The 23815-nt window shown below is 38.6% G+C and overlaps 3 protein-coding genes across 5 annotated transcripts; 1 reads left to right on the top strand and 2 right to left on the bottom strand.

Annotated features, from left to right (window-relative positions):
- Positions 1-700: 700 nt before the first annotated feature.
- Positions 701-2511, top strand: LOC103996229 (berberine bridge enzyme-like D-2). Its single transcript, XM_009417101.3, has one exon. The coding sequence runs from the start codon at positions 704-706 to the stop codon at positions 2387-2389; it is 1686 nt and encodes a 561-aa protein (XP_009415376.2). The 5' UTR covers positions 701-703; the 3' UTR covers positions 2390-2511.
- A 121-nt stretch (positions 2512-2632) lies between these two features.
- Positions 2633-11897, bottom strand: LOC103996236 (agamous-like MADS-box protein MADS3). Its single transcript, XM_009417115.3, has 8 exons — positions 11378-11897; positions 6166-6244; positions 5228-5295; positions 4984-5083; positions 3732-3773; positions 3278-3319; positions 3059-3192; positions 2633-2982 (listed from the first exon to the last, which is right to left on the bottom strand). The coding sequence occupies exons 1-8, from the start codon at positions 11611-11613 to the stop codon at positions 2895-2897; spliced, it is 789 nt and encodes a 262-aa protein (XP_009415390.2). The 5' UTR covers positions 11614-11897; the 3' UTR covers positions 2633-2894.
- A 355-nt stretch (positions 11898-12252) lies between these two features.
- Positions 12253-23037, bottom strand: LOC135629586 (MADS-box transcription factor 50-like). Of its 3 annotated transcripts, XM_065137159.1 has the most exons (9): positions 22731-23037; positions 22419-22632; positions 13745-13826; positions 13288-13346; positions 13090-13189; positions 12977-13018; positions 12867-12908; positions 12626-12794; positions 12253-12400 (listed from the first exon to the last, which is right to left on the bottom strand). In XM_065137159.1, the coding sequence occupies exons 2-8, from the start codon at positions 22598-22600 to the stop codon at positions 12663-12665; spliced, it is 639 nt and encodes a 212-aa protein (XP_064993231.1). In that variant the 5' UTR covers positions 22601-22632; positions 22731-23037; the 3' UTR covers positions 12253-12400; positions 12626-12662. The 3 variants fall into 3 exon arrangements, with proteins under 3 accessions (XP_064993231.1, XP_064993232.1, XP_064993233.1); XM_065137160.1 differs by lacking the exon at positions 12253-12400 and having other exon boundaries at positions 12550-12794; positions 22735-23036; XM_065137161.1 differs by lacking the exon at positions 12253-12400 and having other exon boundaries at positions 12550-12794; positions 22731-23026.
- Between the last annotated feature and the right edge of the window lie 778 nt (positions 23038-23815).

The following is a 23815-nucleotide window of genomic DNA, read 5'->3' as shown; positions in this document are numbered from 1 at the left end:
TTAATCGAAGAAAATTCTTAATTCTTATATAGTAAAGAATATGAGTGTTTTTTGTTAAGACAATGTTTTCTGGTTGAAACATAAAATTCAATTTTATTTTTTGATATGATCAATTTTAGTACGTGGTGAAATCGATCCGACTCAGATCAATTTTTCGAAGGTTGTGGCATTTGGAAGTAGTAAACAAGTTCGGCTAGGATTTCTTTCACTCGAGGGCGAAGAAAAAGCTCATAGTTCATTACAGTCAGGCGTTTGATCTCCTAATTTGATTTGAACTTTACTTTGACCAATAAACATTATCATAATCATCAACGTAGAAAAATTGGATCCGTGGACCTCTCTAGGAGAAAAGTAAAAGTACCGGAAGCCTGTCTCTTTCTATCCCATATGAAATCTCAACAACATCATGCCATTGGACCAATGCATTTATCCTCTCTGCACGCCTTCATTTCCGTCAAAACTTGGTTTGACCTGTCACTGCTACAGGCCGGCTTCATCCCTCTTCTTGTTCTTGTTCCCATGTCAACCCAGCCGACTTCGAGATGACTCAAAGATAATCCATCCTTCAGCTATACGCACCGAGGAACACACCGAGTTCGGCCGCAGTTGTCACGCTTCTTCTCGTTGACCCAAGGCTTTCAGGAAGACATGAAAAGTCTTCTTGGATTACTCAAATCATTTGATAGTGTGCTGTATCCGTCCAATGCGACGGCGCAGGTCACTTCTCTCTATAAACTCGCTTCTTTCCTCTTTATCTCTCATCCTTACCACCACCATGGACAGAAACCACCGTGTCCTCTTCCTCGGTGTTTCCCTCTTCTCCTGTTTCTTCACCATCATCCACTCGGAGGTCAATACTACTACTGCTGGTGGAATCAGTACGAGCACTTCAATTCTCACCTCGTGCCTCCGGTCTTCTGGTGTCCGAAACTTCACCGTCTCCTCGTCTCCACCCTCCGCTGCTTACTCCCTCCTCCTCAACTCTTCCATCCGAAACCTTCGCTTCGCTGGCCCTGACACCCCCAAACCCAGCGCTATAATCCTCCCATGCACGAAAGAGGATCTCCGGAACGCTGTTCTTTGCCTGCGCAAGGCCTCCTTGGCCATCAGGGTGAGAAGCGGCGGCCACAGCTATGAAGGCTTGTCCTACACCGGCGACCCGTACGTTCCTTTCGCGGTCGTGGACCTCGTGAACCTGAACAAGGTCCGAGTCGACCCTGACTCCCTCACCGCCTGGGCTGAGTCCGGCGCTACGGTGGGGGAGATATACTACGCCGTGGCCGCATCGAACCGGTCGCTAGCCTTCTCCGCCGGGTCGTGCACCACTGTCGGAAGCGGCGGACAGATCTCCGGCGGCGGGTTCGGGCTTCTCTCCCGGAAGTATGGACTCGCCGCCGACAACGTCCTCGACGCGGTCTTGATCGACTCCTCCGGCCGGGTCCTGAACCGGGAGTCGATGGGAGAGGACGTCTTCTGGGCGATCCGTGGCGGCGGCGGTGGCAGCTGGGGCGCCGTCTACGCGTGGAAGCTGCGACTCGTCCCTGTCCCGGAGCGCGTCACCGCGTGCACCCCCACCCGGTCCGGCCCGACGCGTTCGGTAGCCGAGTTGGTTCACAAGTGGCAGTACGTGGCGCCGAGTCTGCCCGACGAGCTGTACCTGTCCGTGTACATCGCCGGGTCAGGGGGCGGCAACGTCTCCGCCTCGTTCACAGGCTTCTTCCTCGTCCCGAGAGGAGCGGCGATCTCCATACTGAGTCAGCGATTCCCGGAGCTGGGACTGGCGGAGTCGGACTGCGACGAGGTGAGCTGGATCGAGTCGGCGGTCCGATTCGCCGGATTGGACTCGGTGTCGGACCTGACGAGCCGCAGATCGCGGGGGAGGGCATTCTTCAAAGCCAAGTCGGACTACGTGCGGGCCCCGATCGGCAAAAATGGGCTGATCGCAGCCCTTGATTGGCTATCAAAGAAGGAAGAAGCGTACGTTATATTGGATCCCTACGGCGGGGAGATGGGGAGGGTGAGAAGCGATCGGATAGCGTTCCCTCACCGAGGGGGGAACCTGTACGGGATCCAGTACATGGTAGATTGGAGCGCGGAGGAGACGGGGGAGGGGTACGTGGCGTGGCTGCGAGGGTTCTACGAGTACATGGGGCGATACGTGTCGAAGAAACCCCGGGCGGCGTACGTGAACTACGTCGACCTGGATTTGGGGACGGTGGACTGGAGCGGAGGTGGGCCCCGGAATGCGGTGGGTGACGCTCGGGTGTGGGGGGAGCGGTACTTCTTGGGGAATTACGACCGGTTGGTGAAGGCGAAGACCCAAATTGACCCGCACAATGTCTTCAATAACGCCCAAAGCATTCCACCTCTTCCTACGACACGTGGCTAAATTAGAGCCACACATACCACCGAGTATTTTCTCGATACCCAAATAAATCTGTATGAAATAGAACTATATAATAATAATATTTATTAGAATAATATTTACAAAAGCAGCTGGAGATTGCTCCATTATGTTGCAAATATGTCTTCGATGTTTAGATCAGTAAGAAAATTCGAAAAATGAAGTTAATAGTTAAAGAAACAATCAGTATGTCTCGAGAGTAGTATTTCATTCTTCGGCACGATAATATTGAAAAAAAAGAGCCTAATATTACCTACCACATTACTAATATGTGGATCAGAGGCTGTCGAATGTCCTTCCATGCTTATTCTAAGATTTCATAAGGTTTGAAACAAGAGGAAGCCGAGGAAATGGAAATACTGATGATACAGACACAAGATAGAACCAGGTTGAGCAGAGAGCAAGGATAGACTCAGGTTTTGAGTGATGAGCTTGACTTCTGCTGCGGAGCGATATGAATTGTCCATGATATCGGATCTGCTGCGTGACTTCAACGAAGCCAGCCCACCATGACGTTGTTCTCCCCAGCGGCGCCCGTTGTGGTGGCAGCTTCAGGGCGGCCAAAATGTTGATAATACCTACGAAGGAGTAGAAGCACAGAATCAACAGATGATTCCATGTTGTTCTAAGCTCCTGGAGAGACAAAGCTCATACCCAATCTGCAGAGTTGGTTCAGGGTAGACGGCGTTCGCAGGACAAGGATGCAAGGGGAGGGGATTGCCTTCAGCCATGGATTTGGATTCCCAGCACCTTTGAATGGCCCTGGAAGAGCTGCCTTCCACCTGAAGCTGAAAGCAAATGCCGATAGCTAGTAGGTCATCGAGGTGCATGAAGAGAATTATGTGGAGGTACTCATCTTGGATCAAAGAGAACCTTATCCTTTAGCTTCCTGTTAACCTCTTCCAGTTGACGCTCCTGCAAATGCAACGGACAAGGTGAAAAATCCTCACACAGCACATTGATAAGACCTTTTTTGTGCATAGCTATGTGATTCTAACTGCAGTAAACATGTGAGCTTGAAGCTAATTAAGTTGAGGAAAGGTTTTGGTTCATGTGCAGTATGAAGTATATGCGCACACACACACAATGTCATGTTAATCTACAAAATGGTGCTTTCATTTAAATCAAGACAGTGAAAGCAAGTAGGTATAGTTTAGAAGAATGGTATACATTGATGAAGGCAAGAAGGATTCTAAGCTGAAAATAATAGAGACAATAAAGATCACACAGTATGGTCAGCGACAAAACATCTGAAATTGCACTCCCTCAAACATTAATCATATGTACTTCCTGAGAAACAGCCAGTAGGGAGGATGAAATAGCTTACATTTTTCTGGAGATCTTCTATCTGCTCCATCAATAGTTTTAACTGCATGAAGAAGAAGTTTATGAGAACTAAATTTTGCATCCAACAAAATTTTATCAAGTGGAGATTATCATAAGAGAAGTGAAATATGAGATGGAAATCACATATTTATATGGTAAAAAATTAGAAATTGTAACAAGTTTGGCATAATGAGTCAACCAAATCAATGACCATATATAACTCTAGTATATTAGTAGTGTCTCAAGTATTTGTGGTCATATGTACCAGTTTTTGCCACTATTAACCTAGCAACATCACTTCTCAAACTAAAACCAATCAAATCTCCTTTTCTTTTTTATAGTAAGACTATCGTACATGTTCTTCTATCTCTACTTAGATTACTAGTTTAATCAATTTTTTTTTATTTGGTTGAAGTATTTATTCATCTCTTCCAGATGTGATTTATCTTCTAATTTGAGCTTTACTTAATTATCCATGAAAGTAACTGTTTTTCATTTATATCTTTTCTAGTAATATCATATATCCTAAACTGATTTTCTCAAATTCATATCTTATATCTTAATTTTATCTAATCATCCACTCATGATGTTTTACAGTATGTAACTTAATTCTCATAGAATTTAAGGAACATTGCTACCATCAGGTATTTATAATTCTCTGTCTTCTATCAATCAGTCTTCTCTAAGGCAAAGAAGCCAAAGTTTATACTGCCTACAAATTTATGCCTTCATCTGCAATTTCATCATTACCTATTGTCTCATGTATTGATAAAAGTGGGCAATATATCTCTGCAAATCCCAAGCAATCAGGTAAGAGAAGAAGGCAAAGAAGCCAAAGTTTATACTACCTACAAATTTATGCCTTCATCTGCAATTTCATCATTACCTATTATCTCATGTATTGATAAAAGTGGGTAGCATGTGTCTGTAAATCTCAAGCAATCAGGCAAGAGAAGGCGAAGAAGCCAAAGTTTATACTACCTACAAATTTATGTCTTCATCTGCAATTTCATCATTACCTATTATCTCATGCATAGATAAAAGTGGGTAAAAAATGTCTGCAAATTCCAAGCAATCAGGTACACTACGTTCAATCTTCTGAACATACAAAGAATCAAGAACTAGAATGAATGGAATCAAAAAATTAAGAGGTAAAATACATTGTATCATGTATTTAAGGTTCTTTACATTAGTGAATTAGATGGAAAAGAATAAGTTAAATGCTGTGCAAGAAGACAATGACAAGTCAATACCTTTGTTTGTCTGGATTGAGACAATGCCAAATCAAGTTGTTTTTCAAGTTGCTGCAGTTCTTTCACACCTAGTGTTCCAAGATCCTCACCAAGCAGATGCCTGAATATAATTCACGTTTACATTTTGTTTTTGATAGTAGTTTCAGCCATAAGCAGTTGATTCTCCAGTGAAACATCAACAGATCTATAGAACATGCTACATAGAAGTCAAACAAGCGTTGATGATCCAATAAAAGAAACTGACCTGTGTGATCGTTGCAGAGACTCATATTTTACTTTCAACTTGAAAAATTCCTGATACCAGCTTTGTGTCTTAACACAAGAAACAACAAAAGAATTGCTATCATTAGGAATCTGCAGTCGTGATGAGTAAAGCTGTCAAAAGAGGAAAATACAGGGAAAATCCACCAAAAATATTCTGTCAGAACTTATTTTCCTTGGTGTGAGGCAAGATGAATTTAGGAAACATATCAAAGAATACGACTCAGCATAAAATTTTATCTAGAGAAGATGGGGATCTTGCAATACCAATCTCTTCTGCTCATTTTACCGTAGAATCCTTCTTCGAGGTCAATAATCTGTTCAAGATTAACTTCATGCTTTTGATAGATCCTATATGCATGCACACTCCATATTTCATTTTTGAGAATAAGATAACACATATTTACATACACACTCGTTGGTCCATGTCAATGTAACAGTTGATATATGTAATAATTGGTGCCCTCTAAGGCCCTTGCAGATCTTCCTAATCCAAATTAACATTTATAGTTCAAAGGCTTCCATTATATCTTGAATGTTTATTAATTAACAGATCAAGTTGATTATTTTGACATGAATCTATGTACCATATAATACAATTAAATGCACTTCAGTTTCATTGAAGAACAAAGCTAATGATAGATTACTGATGCTCAAAGAACTTACTCTCATGTTTAACTACATTTTACAGACTTTGGTTTACTAGCTCTGAAGAGGAATTAGTCTGGCATCATACACTAAAGATAAGTTAGCATTATGTATATTTATTTAGTGAACATATGAATTGGCACTGAAATTTTAGTATCCCATCATATACCCAGAGCTTAGCTGCAGATCATTGGTAATGATAGCTATACAAGCATGTATATGACATGGAAAGAAAAATGATCAAGGCTGCTTCTGAAGAAGGCAAATACTTACCTCAGTTTCATGATAATCCACATTAGTTTCTTGAGATGCATAACGATAGCTTTGATACCGCTCAAGTGTTTTACATACCCTAGTAAAAAATGACATATCAGGTTATGCATTATATACCAAAATATTTCAGAGTTGTGATAGGATGAGCCTAAACATGATAGCAAAAAGGAACACTGTTTAATCCAGTCCATAGTCCTCAAAAAGAGATGGATGGTGATGCCATCTTCATTTGCTTGTTGTTTCTGTAGGTTTCAGATCAACCAATACAGTCACATGGCATCAAATTCTTAGAGAGAAGCGCCTGCAGGGAGACTGTTTGTCTACAAGCTCTTTTTTCTCATCTCAACTGTGTAGCATAGTGATGAATTCCGATTCTACGGATCCAGGAAACTGGGAGAAAAGCCTTCTGCTGATATGTTGTACCTGTCTACCCATGCAATTCCATGCAGCAACTGTGACTTGAGTAATAATAATGATATGAAAAAAAGTGCATTGAGAGCATTAAATTTGATTTGGAAAAGCAATATCATTTCCTGCTTTGAAGAAAGAGATACTAGAGTGATATTGGTGGTGGTGGGAAGCTTGTCTTGTTGCTATGAAAAGAGAGACAGAAAAAGGAAGGATGAACAAAGTACCCATATTTCCTGGAAGAGACTTTATAGTGATAGCACTGCCCCTAGTAATGGTCGTTTCAGTGACATGATATAACGGAGCACAAAAAGAATGGAGATCTGACACTGTGAACAGGACTTGTTCTCCAGCTTTCACAAAGATAAGTTGATGGGGTGCTCGAGGTAGGAAATGATACAACATGATGTAAGTAGGTCTTGTAACATTAGGGTTTGCAGCAGAATTACTGTACATGTACTTTGTATCACTCACTCACTGATAGGCCAATGCATTTTGGCAGTGCAGGCAGTCTAAAACATCTCTAGTAGAAAACCAAGCTTTGGGAAACAACAAGCTGTTTCCTACCACTCTGCTGCAAGCTCAGCATCAAGGTAAGAATCTGCTTAGCTCGAATTGTTACAGACTGATGGATCTAAAGATAGATTGGTGTAGATTACAATGTTTTGACATGCTTTGACTAAAATTTTTTTGGTACCAATATCAGCAGATCATATTTTAAAGGTTCCTTATGTAGAAAAATAATGTTTTTTATTCGATCTAGAAATCCAGGGATATTTTTGTAGTGACTGTGATGATGTGTTTGATTGATCTTTATATGTCAAGGAAAAGTCCTTTTCTTGTTCTACTCTTTCTTCAGCTGAAACATATTTTCTTCTTTTTATGAGACATTGGAATTCTAGTCATTGATCAAGTTATGTGATAGAAGACATAGGGAAGACTAATCTGAAAGATTAAGAACCTGAATAATCACACTGAGGACTATTGGACATCATGCTTCATCAAAGATTTGAGAACAGGATGGGAGCAAAGTGTTATGGATTTCAAGGTGAACAAATTCGTCAAACGTCAAAAAGGCTCAAACATAGAATATAACAAGTCATCAAACTAACAATTTCATTATATCTAATTGCATAAGCATAATCAAGCACACAAAGAAAAATGCAGTCTGATGGCTTTACATAAAAAATGTGGCAATTCTAGAAAATAATTATTGGGAATTGTCATGTTGGTTTTGAATATATGCAGTAAGTTCAAGAAACTATATCTCAACTGCTGCATTTCATGTAAGATAACAAACAATATATAAACTTCTGTTTGCTTGTTCTTTCTTTTTGTCTCAGACATATCGATTTCGATACAGTTATCATATAAACTTTATATCTGGATTTTTATATATGTGTAGGTCACAAGATCCTGACTAAATGATTTGAACATTGCTCAAAGAACAGAAAACAAAATTGTCATTTTCTATAACATCTTCCATTAATTTCCATTCTTTAGCTGTCAATTCATATATCATAATAGGAGGAATACTTTTGATCTCTTGTCAATGTATGCATGATAATGTTAGGATACACAATTTGCTTCTTGCATAATTTTTAATTCTATATGAATTTATTTATATTTGTTCACATTTTATTTGTTTTGAAAAATTAAATTAAATTAGGATAATTTATTGATGTAATTGAGAGTTGTTTTTATGTTAACTCTAATGGGAGCAAGTTTTCTTGGCATATTATGGGAGGCTACTCATCTTCTTCCTGTGATTTAAGACATTTAATCACCATAAGGCACCAAGAAACTGAGTCCATGTTTTTTTTCATTTTCTAGTCTATTATTTTGTTGGAAAGGATTTGAATTTCTCTTGAAATAGGCAGGTTTGATTTCTTAGAGTTTTAACAGAGTTTATTATATTCACTATGATAACAGACATCATGAGAAGATCATGCTGCCCAAACTTACTTCTACACATTCTTACAGCATAAACCCACAGCCATTTTGGATAACATTAATCAAGACTAGAATTAAACTCTCAGAAGTCACAAGACAACTTTACCTGATCAGATAAATTCTCAAGTTTTAGACAAAAAAAAAACTTATTCACCAAGATTATGGTCCTTTTCTTCTTCTTCTTCTTCTCCATGTTGCTGTGATCTGTGCTTCATTCAAAGTGCTAATTCTGGAAATCACTAGCCATTTCAATAAAGAGCAAAAGTGTATATGATCATACATTTTGCCAAACAATATTGAGTTACATGTTTAATCCTCTTCATCTTGTTTTCTGCATCACCTACATGTTTCTGGTCTCCTAGAATATTGTGCTACATTAGGTTTAATTGTTATTATCCACGTTTGATTGCTCTCAACTACATCAAGTAATCACTTCATGTCAGCTAATACTCAAATTGGACATATAGGATGCTTCCTAAGCACCAAATGGTTGACTTCATTAAGAACATTGTATTAATGTCCTCCATCTGGCTTACCAGTCAGTATAATACACTCAATAATGTTCATTTAAGAATCTTAGGAGACTCTAACACATACAAAACTCTGGTCTTCAGACTTGGACATAGATATTGAGAGAATATATATATTATTCAAATTGTGTTCTAAACTCATCTAGAGATTTCAGTAAACCATCACTGTTAAGCTTATCATTATCTGATAAGACTTATGCTCATTTATGATGGCATGCTCATCAGATTGTGTTGTACTGATGTATTGATTCATTTCACATGACGAGATGGAAGAAGCACTTTTAACATGCTATGCATCAATTTTGTATTTTCTGAGAGTTTGCAGGTGCCAATTGAGGTTATTTCTTCCTGGAATTTTTATGCCTTGAAACATAGTTCCTACTTATTTTCTAAAATTTATTTTGAATGCCAAATGCAGCTTCATTTACAGCTTATCAACAATATTAAAATATTAAAAACCAAATTTCAATTTGACAGCTCTCTCAGCTCCAATTTCTTTAATATTCATTAGCATTTTCTTTTCATTATAATTCAGTAATACTTTGAGACAACAAAATTTAGGGATTCAAAGAACAACTAGGAAAGGACATCATCAAAGCTTTTACTTGAAACAACTGTCTTGAGCAACTAAATTTTATCTATCCATAGATAAGTAGATTGAAGCTTACTACTCGATTCTTGATCTTCCACAACAAATTCAAGTGACTAATTCCAACATAACTCAATTTTTTTTTAATGTTCTTTCGGCCATTATGAAGTCCAAGTATCCCAAAAAACATGACTTTAAAGATTTAGAATTAACATCAGTACAGTGAGTCAAAAACTAACAAAATCAAATATGATTTATATTAAAAATATCCTGATAAAACTGATTTGAAAGAATTACATATGAACCAGCATTTTCTTTCAACATAAAGAAAAGAACCATCACTTATCATTGTTCTTAGACTATGACATCAAACTAAACTACATTTGACATGACATGGAGCTAAATGTTTGTTGATAATCTACCAAAGAATTTTGGGTCACAAATATGATCAACACTTTGTTGCATCAAAACAAGGCCCTAATACAAGCAGATTTTTTGTTGCTGCCACAGATTGAAGGAAAATGAGCCTTATTTCAGTGCTTGACTGCCTGACAGCACAGCAAGAAACCACACCATCAGTATGTTTTTAACTTCGAAGGACATTGGCGGCAACAAGTCATCCTAACCCTCGATCTGTAAGAACACCCTCCAGCTTATCTTCAAGCCATATTTCATTTATTTGATTCAGAAGTAGTGAAATCAATATACTTCCCACCTTTCTCTAAATGTTACGTATTCTATGTTTATAGCCACAACCAGATTGTATTGGTTACAGAAATTGTTGTTTCAGCTTTGAAGTGTTGGCTTCAGCTTACTGAAAAGGGCGTCCCTACCAATAAGAAAATAGCTAGCTGGTAAGCGCTATATTTTTCACTGGTTCATGATCTACAAAGAATCCCACTACAGATCTTACAAATCCTTTTCAGCTTCCTTTCTTCGTCCATGATCATACCATTGCAGATCATACAGATCATACATGCATGAGGGTGTGTCTTTTCCTGACGAACTGTTTGGGTAATGAAGCAAATCTGTAGCCTATATCTAGAACCTCTCTTCCCTTTCACATAGATCAACCAAAGAAATTCCTATGGATTCCCATAGGAATAGAGCAGCATTTTCGGCATCTATCCAACCTCGAAATAGTTCCGATCTAATTTAACTTGTTTTCTCTGATTCTTGAGCAGATAATAATGCAGCTAAACAAAGGAACCCCAAGTCGCCAAGAAGAGAACAACCTACGTAATAACTCCAAACTATATCCGCAACCTAAGTGATGGGCAGAGCAAGGAAAGAAAATAAGGAATTGGATACAGACAAAAAGGACTTACATGATAACACCCATTCCTTCTCTTCCCCAACCCGTTCCGTCTATGTATGAACTATACACCATACCTAAGCCTTGTTTGAGGGACATCCAGAGAAGGAATAGGAAAGGCACTACAGAAGAAAGAGAAAACAATGGGTATGTAGATTGGCTTGGTCGGCTGGTTTCCTTGAAGTGGGCAAAAGTATCTAACACCCCGGAAGGGAGTTGAATGCAGTTTTCGATACTCGGATGTCTCAACTTTTGCTGTTCACCAAGCAATAAATTAAAGAGACAGTATCCTTCCTCCTCCCTCTCATTCATGGATATGGAAACCTAACTGACAGCCCATAGTGAAGTAAGCTATCCACCCATATAAATGGAGCGGCAGCTACAAGATGCGATGCATGAAGCGGGAAAAGGAATTACTCGCCGCTGCCGAACTCGAAGAGCTTGCCGCGGCTGGAGAAGATAATGAGGGCGACCTCGGCGTCGCAGAGGACGGAGAGCTCGTAGGCCTTCTTGAGGAGGCCGCTGCGGCGCTTCGAGAAGGTTACCTGCCGGTTGATCTTGTTCTCGATCCTCTTCAGCTCCACTCTTCCTCTCCCCATCTGATGATGATGCTGACGAGATGCTCGCGACCACTCAGTCTTACGAGGTTTCATCTCGGAGTGCTGCTCCCAATATTTAAGGAGAAGAGAGGGACGCTTCGTGTCACTTGTTTCACCATCGCCACCTTCCCCTTCGACTCTGAAATCCCCACCAACCTCATCTGACTCCGCCTAGTGCCGTCCTTGCCCTACGGGGGCGTAGGGGAGCCGGATGCTCCACCTTTTCCTGGAACTGTGTGTCGTGTTTTCTCTCCGATGGCTGATACGTGTCGAGACTCGGACGAGGCTCTCAGGCCTCTCGCCGATCCGTTGGTAGCTACCGTGTCACAACGACAGTGGCCATCGGTGCAACTCAAGTCACGACTTGGGTTACGTCCAGGGAGCAGGACGTGTGTGCGCCACTACTCGTGAGTTGAGTTTCGGCATGGAGCGGGCCTCGCCTCTTACTCACCTACATGTCCCTCCCCGACAGAGAACCGACGGGTGTGACTGTGGCGCGCGTCATCATCGTCGACATGACCAGATGATGGGGACGGAAGGCCAGGAGCAGGTGAGGTACACCTGATAGGCTGAGGGATTCGTGGTTTCCTGGGAATTATTGTTGTGTCCTTCATTTTTACCGAAGGGAAACGCTGGTGATTGAGACGTGTGGTGGCTCCAATGTACCTTGGCAAGGTCAAATCTACCGTTCTCGAAGGCAGGCCAAATGGATCCCACACTCTCTTGATGAACGAAAGAGAGCACAGGCGTGCACGATGTCAGGCTACTGAAGGAATACGACATGAGAAACCGGAGACAGATGCGGGTCCAGCTTACGGCCTCACATCACGAGGGACGGCCACTGCATAAGATCCGATTTAGAAAGAACACATCAATTCATTGATTTCGCAAATAACTTTGGTTTCTCTATTAAAAAGTTGTGTCAGATATATCAAGAAAAAGGCAGTAGTAACGGATATTGTTACAATGACTTACTCTACACTTTGCCAATAATACACTAAATACAGATCTTGCATCAATTTATTGCTCTTAAGGTACATAGATTGCATATATGACATGAACATACCTGTTTTTGTCTTACTAAACAATATTGTTTGCTTGGCCTAACCACTTCCTGGCATTCCAATCAGCAGCTCTGTATCCACCTCCATATTCTTCTCTTGGCTCGCATGATCATCCAAATCAGCTTCTTGGATTGCAGTTTGCTTTGGCTTAGCTTCCGACTTGTACTTCACCTAAATATGCAATTTCAAGTTATATATATTGGAGTAGTATTTAGGTTTTTGTACTTTTTCTGTCTGGCATACCTGTTGCCGCAACAATGCGTTCTCCTTTAGAAGCTCTGTCTCCTGGATTTGAATGAAATATTAAGTTGATATATTTGTAAATGGTACAGCAAGTAAAAAATGTAAATTACCTCCTCATTTAGCCGTGCAATTTTCTCGAGTAAAAGTCGTCGCTACAAAAGAACATGACATTACTGGTGAAGTCTTAACCAAAACAAATGAAATGGCTGCTACTCATATTTACCCTTGTTTGCTTGATGCTGTTTAAGCTTGTCTCTAGCTGAAGCTCTAGCTCATTCAGTTCCTCCACCGAACATGATACCAAGTCTTCGCCCAATAACTTCCTGCGTTTAAACTCTACAGGTGAGTTGTTTGTACTTTTTTGCATTCACCAAAAGAGGATTTTATTTGTGGAAAAAAGAGAAGAGCCAATTCACAGCACCGCTTCTGATCTTCAAGGAATTTGATCCTCTCTGTCATGCTTGTGGCTTCAAACTTCAACTGCAGCAGATTGGGTATCATGATTTCAGAATATTGAAACAATATACAAATTGATATTTAAATGAATCTTTGGCAAATAAAGATATCAAATTTCATTCTGGCTGTGTCCAATGTGATCTGACTAACTAGCAGAGTATTCTTACTGTGAAACTAGATCTACAAACAGCCAGCCATATTTCACAGCGTTGTTCTTATCTTGGTGAACTCTGAAGTTAATAAGCACATGATGGATACAACATTGAAAGCTTTATACATATGCCATTAAAAGTGTTGCAGCCTTTTGTGTCCTTCATTTTTGCATTAATTATATGATTTTTTGTAGAACATTATATCATACCTGACATCACTGGCTCCAGAGTTTCAGAAGAATACCTCTTAAACAAAGAATCAAGAAGTACCTGCGTACTCTGTTCTGTTGCTTTTTTACTGATACCAGCATCCTTTGTGTGCATCATATACCGTTCAATAGTCATTTGTACACTGATATTTCGAGGAATAAAGGTAATAGAGGTCAGTTCATGAAACTAATGGGGAGAATGTACATCTGGAAAAGGCACTTATTGTCATTCTCAAAAGATATAGTTCCGAAAAAAGATCAAGATTACCATTTCTAAAACAACAACAAGAAGTTAGTACATTCAGCTTCAACTAGTGGAACAAGTAACGCGGTTGCTTTAGTGTTGGTCAAAACAAATAAAAACTTACTAGTTTCAACAATGTACAAACTTGTGTAGATTATAGGTTCAAGATTCTGTACACACCATTAATATAGACATATATTGATTTTCATGCAATAAAATGTTGAGCAACGTACATACAGGTAAAGATTTGTATAGATTATGATTTTTAACCAATGAGTCAGACGGAGAAAATTGTTGTCCAATTAAAAGTTTGCAATATTTGTGTTTCAAATAATGAAATTAAAAGATTGATTAAACGACCTCTCTCTTTTTTTCTAATAACCTAAATATTCTAGTAAATTAGGTAAGTTAGCATTTAAATAAAAGAGAACTAAGACTAGTCAAATTAAAATAATCTAATCTAGTTATTTTAATATGGGATCAAAATTAACCCTTTTATCTTTTCGGATTGAACATGTTAGGCTCTCATACCACTTGTTGGAGAGAGCGAGAATAACTTCAAACTGAGCGAGAAGAACTTGAAACTAAAAGAGAAACTAAAGATTAACAACCAAAGAGCATATAAAAAGTCAACGCAAAACAATGTGGTCCGACAACTCCTTATCTATGTTTATAGACAAAATCAAATTCTTATCAATTATAGGACTAGTGAGTTATCAATTACAGAACTCCTAAGTTATCCCAATATAATTGGGTGCAACAAGATCCAAGAGTCCCACTGAAGGACAAGTGTCCTTCCCCCAAGAAACCTACAAAACAGGAGAGAGTTCCCAAGGAACCAAATTTTTTGATGCTCAATTTAGAAGGTACTCTATTGTATGAACAATAAGGTTGAGTTTCTTAAGCTCTATAAAGATAAAAGAGTAAAAACAAGAAGAGATTGAGCGAAGCTTCTTATTATTCTTCTTCTTCTTTTTGTCGCTCTTCTCCTTTCTTATGTCCATTTGGGTCTGTTGTTATTATTGAATTTTAAATTTTGATAATAAAATTAATTGATGAAGTTATTATATGTTTGAGTGATGTATGACTAACTTCGATCATGAAAAAACAAATTGATTGAAATAGGAAGAATCAAACATTGAGCCGGAGTGAATCATGTCAGAAGATTGGACGTCGTGCCAGAAGATTGGTCGACGTACTGGAAGGACTTTGTATCATGAGTTCGAGCATCGGGTCGAAGGATCGAACATTGTGCCAAGGAAATCAGATGATGCAGGTGGTCAACATGCCGATCGGGCAATACGCCGAAGGATCGGACGATGCGCCGGATGAACCAATAATATGTCGAACAACATAGGATTCATGTTTGTAATCAGTTGTGTCTAGATCGAAGTAGTTTAGGCCTGATTAAGTTAGTTTCAGGTGTAACCAGGCTAACTCAATTAGGGGCCCATTGGGCTTGAGTTGGGATTGTTTTGAGCCAAGTGGAAGGCCCATTCAATGACCCTTGGCCCAGGTGGTGGTATCGATAGGTCAGGCGGTGGAACTGCTTGTGAGACAGTGTACGTCTCCGGGAAACCCGGGCGATGGTACCGTCGGTGTCAGGCGATGGTACCGCCCAGTGTCAGCCTGCTAGGCGATAATATCGTCTATACTAGGCGATGGTACTACCAGCTGGTAGGGCTGCAGGCAGTGGTACCGTCAGTACTCCGGAAACCCAGGATGAGATATTTTTTGGCTTAATTTTTAAGTCATTTGGGGTCTATAAATACCTTACTCTTTTCTGCTTGGGTAAGCAAGAAATAGAGTAGAAGGAGGCTATGATTATAAGTTTAAAAAGATTGAAAAGTGCTAAGTGTCCTCATCCTCTTAAAGTTTTATAATCATTCTAAGAGAGATGTCAGACTTATAAAGGTTATCTCCTAAACCAATGAAAAGAAAAAAGAGTTGTAAATAGGGTAGTTGGTCTTCATCCATTAAAAGAATATCGTTAATGAACGCCGATAGCCTCGACGGAAGAAATCGGGAGTGGATATAGATCGTGACAACTGAACCACTATAAACTCGATTTGCATTTACATTCTGCTTGTTATTGCTATTACTCTCTGAGTTAATTGCTTAGCTCATTTACTCTGAGTTAATTGCTTAGTTTATTTACTCTAAGTTAAGCACATTTCCAATACGATTTTTCATCGAACGAAAATTTTTCAAAACTGATGTTTTTATTGAAAGCTCTAATTCACCCTCCTAGTATCGAAACGGTCCTAACAGTTGATATCATAGCTAAGTTTTTCTCGATTGATTTAACACCCAAGAGAATGGCTTTTATTGACAATCTAGAGGGATACTCTATCACTCATCCTCCTATGTTCAATGGGACGGACTACACGTATTGGAAAATACGTATGAGAGTTTTCTTGCTTTTTATTGGAAAACCTATGAGTGAATGGAGTGATTTTGAAAAAAATTTATTTTAATTAAATGCTAAAACTATGAATAGTTTGTTTTACACTTAAGAAAAAAATTAGTTTAATCGTGTTTCTATATGTAAAACTCCACATGATATTTAACACACACTCGAAATCACAGATAAAGGCATAAGTAGAGTTAAAGAGTTTAAAATTAATCTTTTGATGTAAAGTTTTGAATTATTTCAAATGAAGCCAAGCAAAACCATTGGAGACATATACACCCGTTTTATGGATGTCGTTAATAGTTTGAAAGCTCTTGGCAAATATTTTTCTCTTGAACTTGTAAATAAGATTCTAAGATCTCTTCCAAAAAGTTAGGATCTGAAAGTAACTGCAATACAAAAGGCAAAGGACTTAAATAATTTTTCACTAGAAGAATTCATCGGGTCATTAATGACATATGAAATGACTTATTTGGCACATGACGAATATGAGGATAACCTTCCAAAGAACAGGAAGGTTATTGCACTTAGGGTCAAAGAAGATCACTCGAGCAAGAGCTCAAGTGAAGATGACATAGAACTCATAAAAAAATTCAAAAAGTTCATGAAAAAGAACGAGACTAAATTAAAACAAGAATCTAAAAATGAACTCAAAAAAGACATACCAAATTGCTATGAATGCAAGAAGCCAGGGCACTCCAAAGATAAGTTACCAAAGAAGAAGAAAGTACTCAAGCGGACTTGAGACGAATCAAATACATCCATAGATGAGGAGCAAACCAAGAAAGGCGAGGTAGCGAACTACGCATTGATGGCTCTTAATGACGAGGTAAGTGACTCAATCAAAACTCATTTACCTTTCAATGAATTACTAAATACTTTTCATAATTTATATGATGATTTTAAATTAGTTGATAAAAATATAAATTATTAAAAAAGAATCATGCACCTCTTTCTAATGAATTTAAAATTTTAAAAAATGAGTATGATAAATGCTTATTAACTCCTTGTACTCAATGTGAAGAATTAGATTCATGCAAAAAGGAAAATTTGTTATTACAACAAACTTTTAAAAAAATTAAAATTGGTAGCAAATCATTAAATATAATTATTGCTAATAAATGTCATATACGTAGAAAGAAAAAAATCGACTTTGTGATAAACACTCAACAAAAGCCAACTACTTCTGTTAAAGGACCAACATTACATGTCCCCCCAAGGCTAAGTATAATTTTTGTGGTAGACGTAGTCATTTTGCTTATACATGTTCATTCAAAAATTATAGTTCGCATAAATTTGTCTGGGTTCCTAAAAAAATCATAAAGGACTTAATGTCAATAAACAAGACAGGACCTCAAAGTCAAATGGGTACCTATAGCAAAACCCACCTTTCTTATAGAAATATCTACAATCGAAAGTTAGGAGCAAAAATAAAATTTTGATAGTGGATGCTCAAAGCTTATGACTGGAGATCCACTACACTTTTCGAAGCTCACTAGCTGAAACAACAAAGGAATGATCATTAGCATTAAAATTATTTATAACAAATCAAACCTTTGATTGAAGATGTTTTGTTAGTAGACATAACTCATTAAGCGTGTACTAAGTGATATAAAATTAAATTTGAATGTAATGCTTGTATACCAAATAAGAATAATTCTATAAATGCTTAAATGTTTATCTTGACGATTTTTATGATGAAACTTGTTTTTCGATTTTAAACGGTGATGTGTGGATTTAGTATAAAAGACAAGGACATGCTTGTAAAAAATCAATCGTATGAATTGAAACTACCAAAAAAGAAAAATATATTTTTCTTAAAAATTTCTGTATCTCTTAAGCTTATCGAATTTTTTAATAAGAGATTAATGAATCTATTTATCATATTTTTGAATCTCTTGAACTATAAAAGTAATTTTGATGATTTGAATTTGAATAAGATTTTTCCAACCGAATTATGAACTTTCTCTTGATTTCTTGACTTAGGTATCTTCTATGGGAATCAAAATCTTTTTTATCTTCTATAATTTCTTCTTTTTATTATTTATTAAAGTGGAGAATTATGCAAACAAACCATGATCTTGATAATTATAACTTGAGATTTTTATATAAATCAAGATCATTCACTATGATTCTTTCGTTTTATTAAAAAGAATTATTCAAATGAATTATGATTTTTATCTTGATTCATGACTTCAAATTTCTTTTGAAGATATTTTGTTATTTGATTCCCTAAAAAAAATTTGTTATTTAAGAGAAGATTTGTAAAAATAAATCATGTATTTTGGTACTCACGATTTGATATTAATATCTTTCATGTCATAATTTATTTATCCCAAATGACTCCCTTATATTCATGAATTATATATACATCATCACCAAATTGATTTATTCTTGATAATTTTTTTGTCATGATTTAAAAATTGATGTAAAGGGAAAAGAATTACAATATTGTATTATTTCCTTCTTTTTGATAATAACAAAGGGGGGGAAAGAATTGTTAACTTACACACTTCAAGAAGAAGTAAAAAATTGTTAAACTTGCACATCTCAACAGAAACAAAGAATTGTTAGTTTGCATATCTCAAAAGAGAAACAAGAATTGCTAGCTTACACATTCAAGAGAAGTAAGAATTGCTAACACTTGCACATCTCAAGAGAAGCAAAGAATTACTAGCTTGCACATCTCAAAAGAGAAGCAAAAATTACTAGCTTGCACATTTCAAGAAAAGCAAGAATTGCTAAAACTTGTACATCTCAAAAGAAGCAAAGAATTGCTAGCTTGTATATCTCAAAAGAAAAGCAAAAATTGCCAGCTTGCACAACTCAAGAGAACCAAAAGTACTAGTTTGCACATCTCAAAAACTTACTAGTTTACATATTCTAAAATAATTAAAAATTTACTAGTTTGCGTGCTTTAAAGTGATGTAAAACTTACTAAATTACTATCTTGTATGTTTTAAAAATAATTGTTGGTTGCACTTTTCTCCTTTTTGTTGATGACAAAGGAGGAAAAGTTATGATGATAATTTAAATTTTGAATCTTGCATGGTATAATATACTTTAATATTTTAAGATTATCATGATTTCAAATTATTCATGTAATGATATTTTAACTCATGATTTGATATTATGATGCATGTAATAATATTGTTTTGACTTGAATTTAAAAAATTTTTGTTTAATTCGAGTTTACTTTATTTCAATGTGGCATATTGAATGGGGAAGTTTAGTTTAAACTTCATTATCAATTAGTTATCATCATCAAAAAGGGAAGATTGTCAAATCTTGAATTTTGATGATGAAATCAATTGATGAAGTTATGATCTAATATGCCTTACAGTGACACTGGACTAACTTTGATCATAGAAAGACAAATTGATTAAAGTAGAAAGAATAAGACGTTGGGCCGGGGTGAATCATATTAAAAGATTGAACGTCAGGTCGGAGGACTGGTTGACGTGTTAGAAGGACTTTGTGTCATGAGTTCGGGCATCGGACCGAAGGATCGAATATTGCGCCAAGGAAATCGAATGTTGCGAGAGGTCAACATGCCGATCGAGCAATACGCCAAAGGATCGGACGAAGTGCCGAATGAACCAATGACATGTTGGACGATTCGTGTTTATAATCGATTGTGTTTAGATCAAAGTAATTTAGGTCTAATTGAGTTAGTTTCGGGTGTAACCAGATTAACTCAATTAGGGGCCCATTGGACCTAAGTTAGAGCTATTTTGGGCTAAGTGGAAGGCTCATTCAGTGATCCATAGCTAGCCCAGGTTGTGGTACCGCTAGGTCAGCGGTGGAACCACCTGTGAGATAATGTACGTCTCTGGGAAACCCGGGCGATGGTACCGCCTAATATCAGTCTACCAAGCGATAGTACCACATAGACTGGGTGGTGGTACCATCTGTTGGCAGGGCTACATGTAATGGTACCATCCAGTAATGACGATGGTACCGCCAATACCTCAAAAACCTAGGATAAGTACTTTTTTGGTTTTATTTTTGAAGTCATTTAGGGTCTATAAATACCCCACTCTTTTTTGCTTAGGTAAGCAAGAAATAGTGGGCCTAATTTATTTATTTATTTTTCCTTAAACACTGAGTTAAAATGATAATAACAAGTTTATTTATTTATTTATTTATCCTATATTAAGCAGCAACGATAATAATAACATGAGAAAGGAGGGCTCACATTCGCGAGCCCTAATTTATTTATTTATTTTTTCCTTAAACACCGAGTTAAACTGGGCCTCTCTATTTTTATATTTTTATTTTTTAAATTAAATTATTGAAATAGAGTTAGTTTATATATCGGCCAATGCCCGAACCGATATATACAATTACTATCATGCTATTTCAAATGGTACAATAGTCCATGAAACCAATATGAGTGTCGATGTAGGGAATATATCCACGTGTCAACAACGAACATGCAACTCGATGTCTTCCCTCATCCACCTTTTTCTAACGTGATGCAGTCAAACAAGAAGTTGATTCAGTAAAATTCAATCCAGAGGAGCATATTACAGCTTGGGACTAGTCCATCCTAGCTTCGCTTGTCTTATGCCGAGCTCATCTGTGAATATGAGTTTATTTGAGCCGAGCTTTAGCTTGTTTAAAACGCTGGCTATATGATATTGGATAGATGTTAGATTTTAAGGATGAAAGATAAATAAATTCTTATAAGAACTTCAGGCATTTGTGGGTAATCTTGCAAAAGGGGGGGAAAAAAAGAGGAGGATGAAAAGTTTAAATTCTGGCCACCAAAAGATCACAAGAATAGTGCATATGGCTCCAAGTTCTACCATATGAAAATGATAGTCATTTCAATTCTGAAAGCCTAGGTCATAGTAACATTTACAAAACGGTGTACTTAAAAAACGAGAGAATGGATCACATGTGAAATGCTGAAATGCAAGGGAATTATTGAAACGCACTTGATTTTTGAAACGAATGCAGAATTTGCTTTTGTGCTAACCCAGTTATGTTCTATGACAAGTAATATGGGAAAGGACTGCATGATTTCATTAAGATACTGTTATCACATCAAATACTTAAGGTGGCAACTAATAACTGAGATAAGCCAACTTACTACCATGGTATGGCAAAGAAATGAAACATAGAAACAATCTGCAAAAGATTCATGTTGTTCTGAATGAAAAAAAAAAGTCTTTTTCATGGTGAAGATAAATACACTGTCTGTCTATGCAGATACTTCAAATATATGGAGTGTGTTCCAAAATAAAACAAAATTAATACACTTCTGTTTCTCTACCCCTGATAACATAGAGCTAGAAGTTTGTTGATCAATTAATGCATGCAATATGACCAAAAAAAAGAAAATTTTTGTTGAACTCTTAGTTAATAACTTAGTGTACCATGTATGGAAAGTAAAAGGGGGTTAATACATGTATGGACTAATCACGTATTAATTCTATAGGAGTTAATACATGTATGGAAAATAAAAATACATAGGAGATCATTGTGGAGTTCGCACAGTCATATACACGCGGTAGTTGTACGTCAAATCAGATCACATATGCATCACAAATCACGTATACCGGATCACAGACATGAGGAAAAGGCATACTGTTTCCCTTAGTAACAAGTACACAACGGGAAAAGATAAAGACGGAATTCAATGACCCGGGACCCAAGACTACTAGGTTTCACTCCTTAGAACAGTTAATAGGCCGTATGGAAGACGTCGACAGGGAGAAGGATGATGATAACCTAATTAGATCGCGATGGGATAATGTTTAGACAGTGTATCCTTAATTCCAAGTTCCTTTGGTTTGGAGTAATTCAAAGAGGAAAAAACTACATGACGTCAAATTGATAGAAAGATATGGTGAAAACCACTGCAAATTTGAGTAGATGGCTAAAATATTAATCCGGAAAAAAGCATGAGTACGGGGCACGTGCGATGTGGCCATCCTTCATTTCACCAAACCCTAAGCACGAGCTCGCAACAAGAAGATCAAGAAGCAACACACAAACAACGACAGCAGCAGCAGCAGCAGCAGCAGTAAGAGAGCAAAGGGAGAGAAAGGGTGGGTTTGGAATGTTAACCTGGAGCTGGCGAACTCGTAGAGCTTCCCCCGGGAAGAGAAGACGATGAGGGCGACCTCGGCGTCGCAGAGGACAGATAGCTCGTAGGCCTTTTTGAGCAGCCCGCTCCGTCGCTTGGAGAAGGTCACCTGCCGGCTGGCCGCGTTCTCTATCCGCCGTATCTGCGTCTTTCCCCTCACCATCCTCTTCTTTCCCCCCTCCCTTCCTCCCGCTTCTTTTCTCGGATCGATCCAAAAGAAAAGATTCAGAACGAGATCAAAGTAGAACGCAAGCAGGGAAGATAAGGAAAAGGGAGGAGATCTCGGATCTCACCGACCGACGAAGATGGGAAGAGGCAAGCAAGAGCAAACAAAGGAGGTGAGACAAAGATAAAGGGTTTTCTTTTATGAGGGCCTGTTGCTTTGTTACCATAAGTGTCCCTTGCTGGGGTTTCCCGGAAAAGAAAAGAGGACTTCGAAGAGAGGGGGAAGCGATCGTCTAAGATCAGCAACACTCGGCGAGTGGGCACGGATCCGATGGACCTACTCGGAGCTCCAGCTCCACGAATCGCCTTTAACCGTCTTCCATGGGCGCCCACCACTTTCCAGCGGCGATTGGTGGGAAGTCGATGGACGGCGCGATGGTCGCTCCTCCGGATGCCGACCCACCCACTCCGGGAGCACGGCCCCACCAATCGCCTTCTTCCCCTTCCGTGGGGCCCACCGCTCCTCAGCGGCGATTGGCAGGAATTCGATGGACGGCGTGGCGGACGCCCCGCCGGATCCGCGCCTCAGGCGCAACGCGACGGCTTTCTAAAGTGGAGAAAGCCCACGAGAGGCGATTAAAGATAAAAAGGGGAGAGCGAGAAAGAAGGGAAGGGAAACTGATTGACGACGCGTGGCCTTTTGAGATTGACGCGTTCATCCAACGGGGTGGGCCCCGCTTCGTACGAGGTGGGGGCGAGCGTCGTTCCGTACGGTTCAGCCAAAGGTGTATTGCAACGTGTTCCGACGGAAAAGTAGCGCCGGTCGAAGGTGGGGAATCCCTTACTCGACCGCCTCGGAGTTCTGTTCGCTTTCTGGACGAGCAGCCATTCACTTACCCGTTTGTCTTACTCGCTGTTTCGCTGCCCCGATGTCGGTTTCAGCCATGGCCCCGCAGGTGGAGTCCACGTGGGTCCCAGTAGCTTCCTACAATACGAGGCGGGTATCCACTGATGATGTGATGTTTGAATTGAGATGTGGTCCCCCAAACTCGAAATAGACATTTGAGAATGTTCTGATGTGAGCTTTGAATTGAGACTTTACATCCATAAAGTTGAGCTCCCGTTTATATTTTTGATACATTATCCGCAAAATCTAATTCTTTAGTCCAATTCATCGAAGGTAATTGGGCTGGATATATAAACAATTTAAAAA

The sequence above is a fragment of the Musa acuminata genome, chromosome BXJ3-1, assembly GCF_036884655.1.
Source record: "Musa acuminata AAA Group cultivar baxijiao chromosome BXJ3-1, Cavendish_Baxijiao_AAA, whole genome shotgun sequence".
Taxonomy (NCBI): domain Eukaryota; kingdom Viridiplantae; phylum Streptophyta; class Magnoliopsida; order Zingiberales; family Musaceae; genus Musa; species Musa acuminata.
This window is presented reverse-complemented; position numbering and strand designations above follow the sequence as displayed.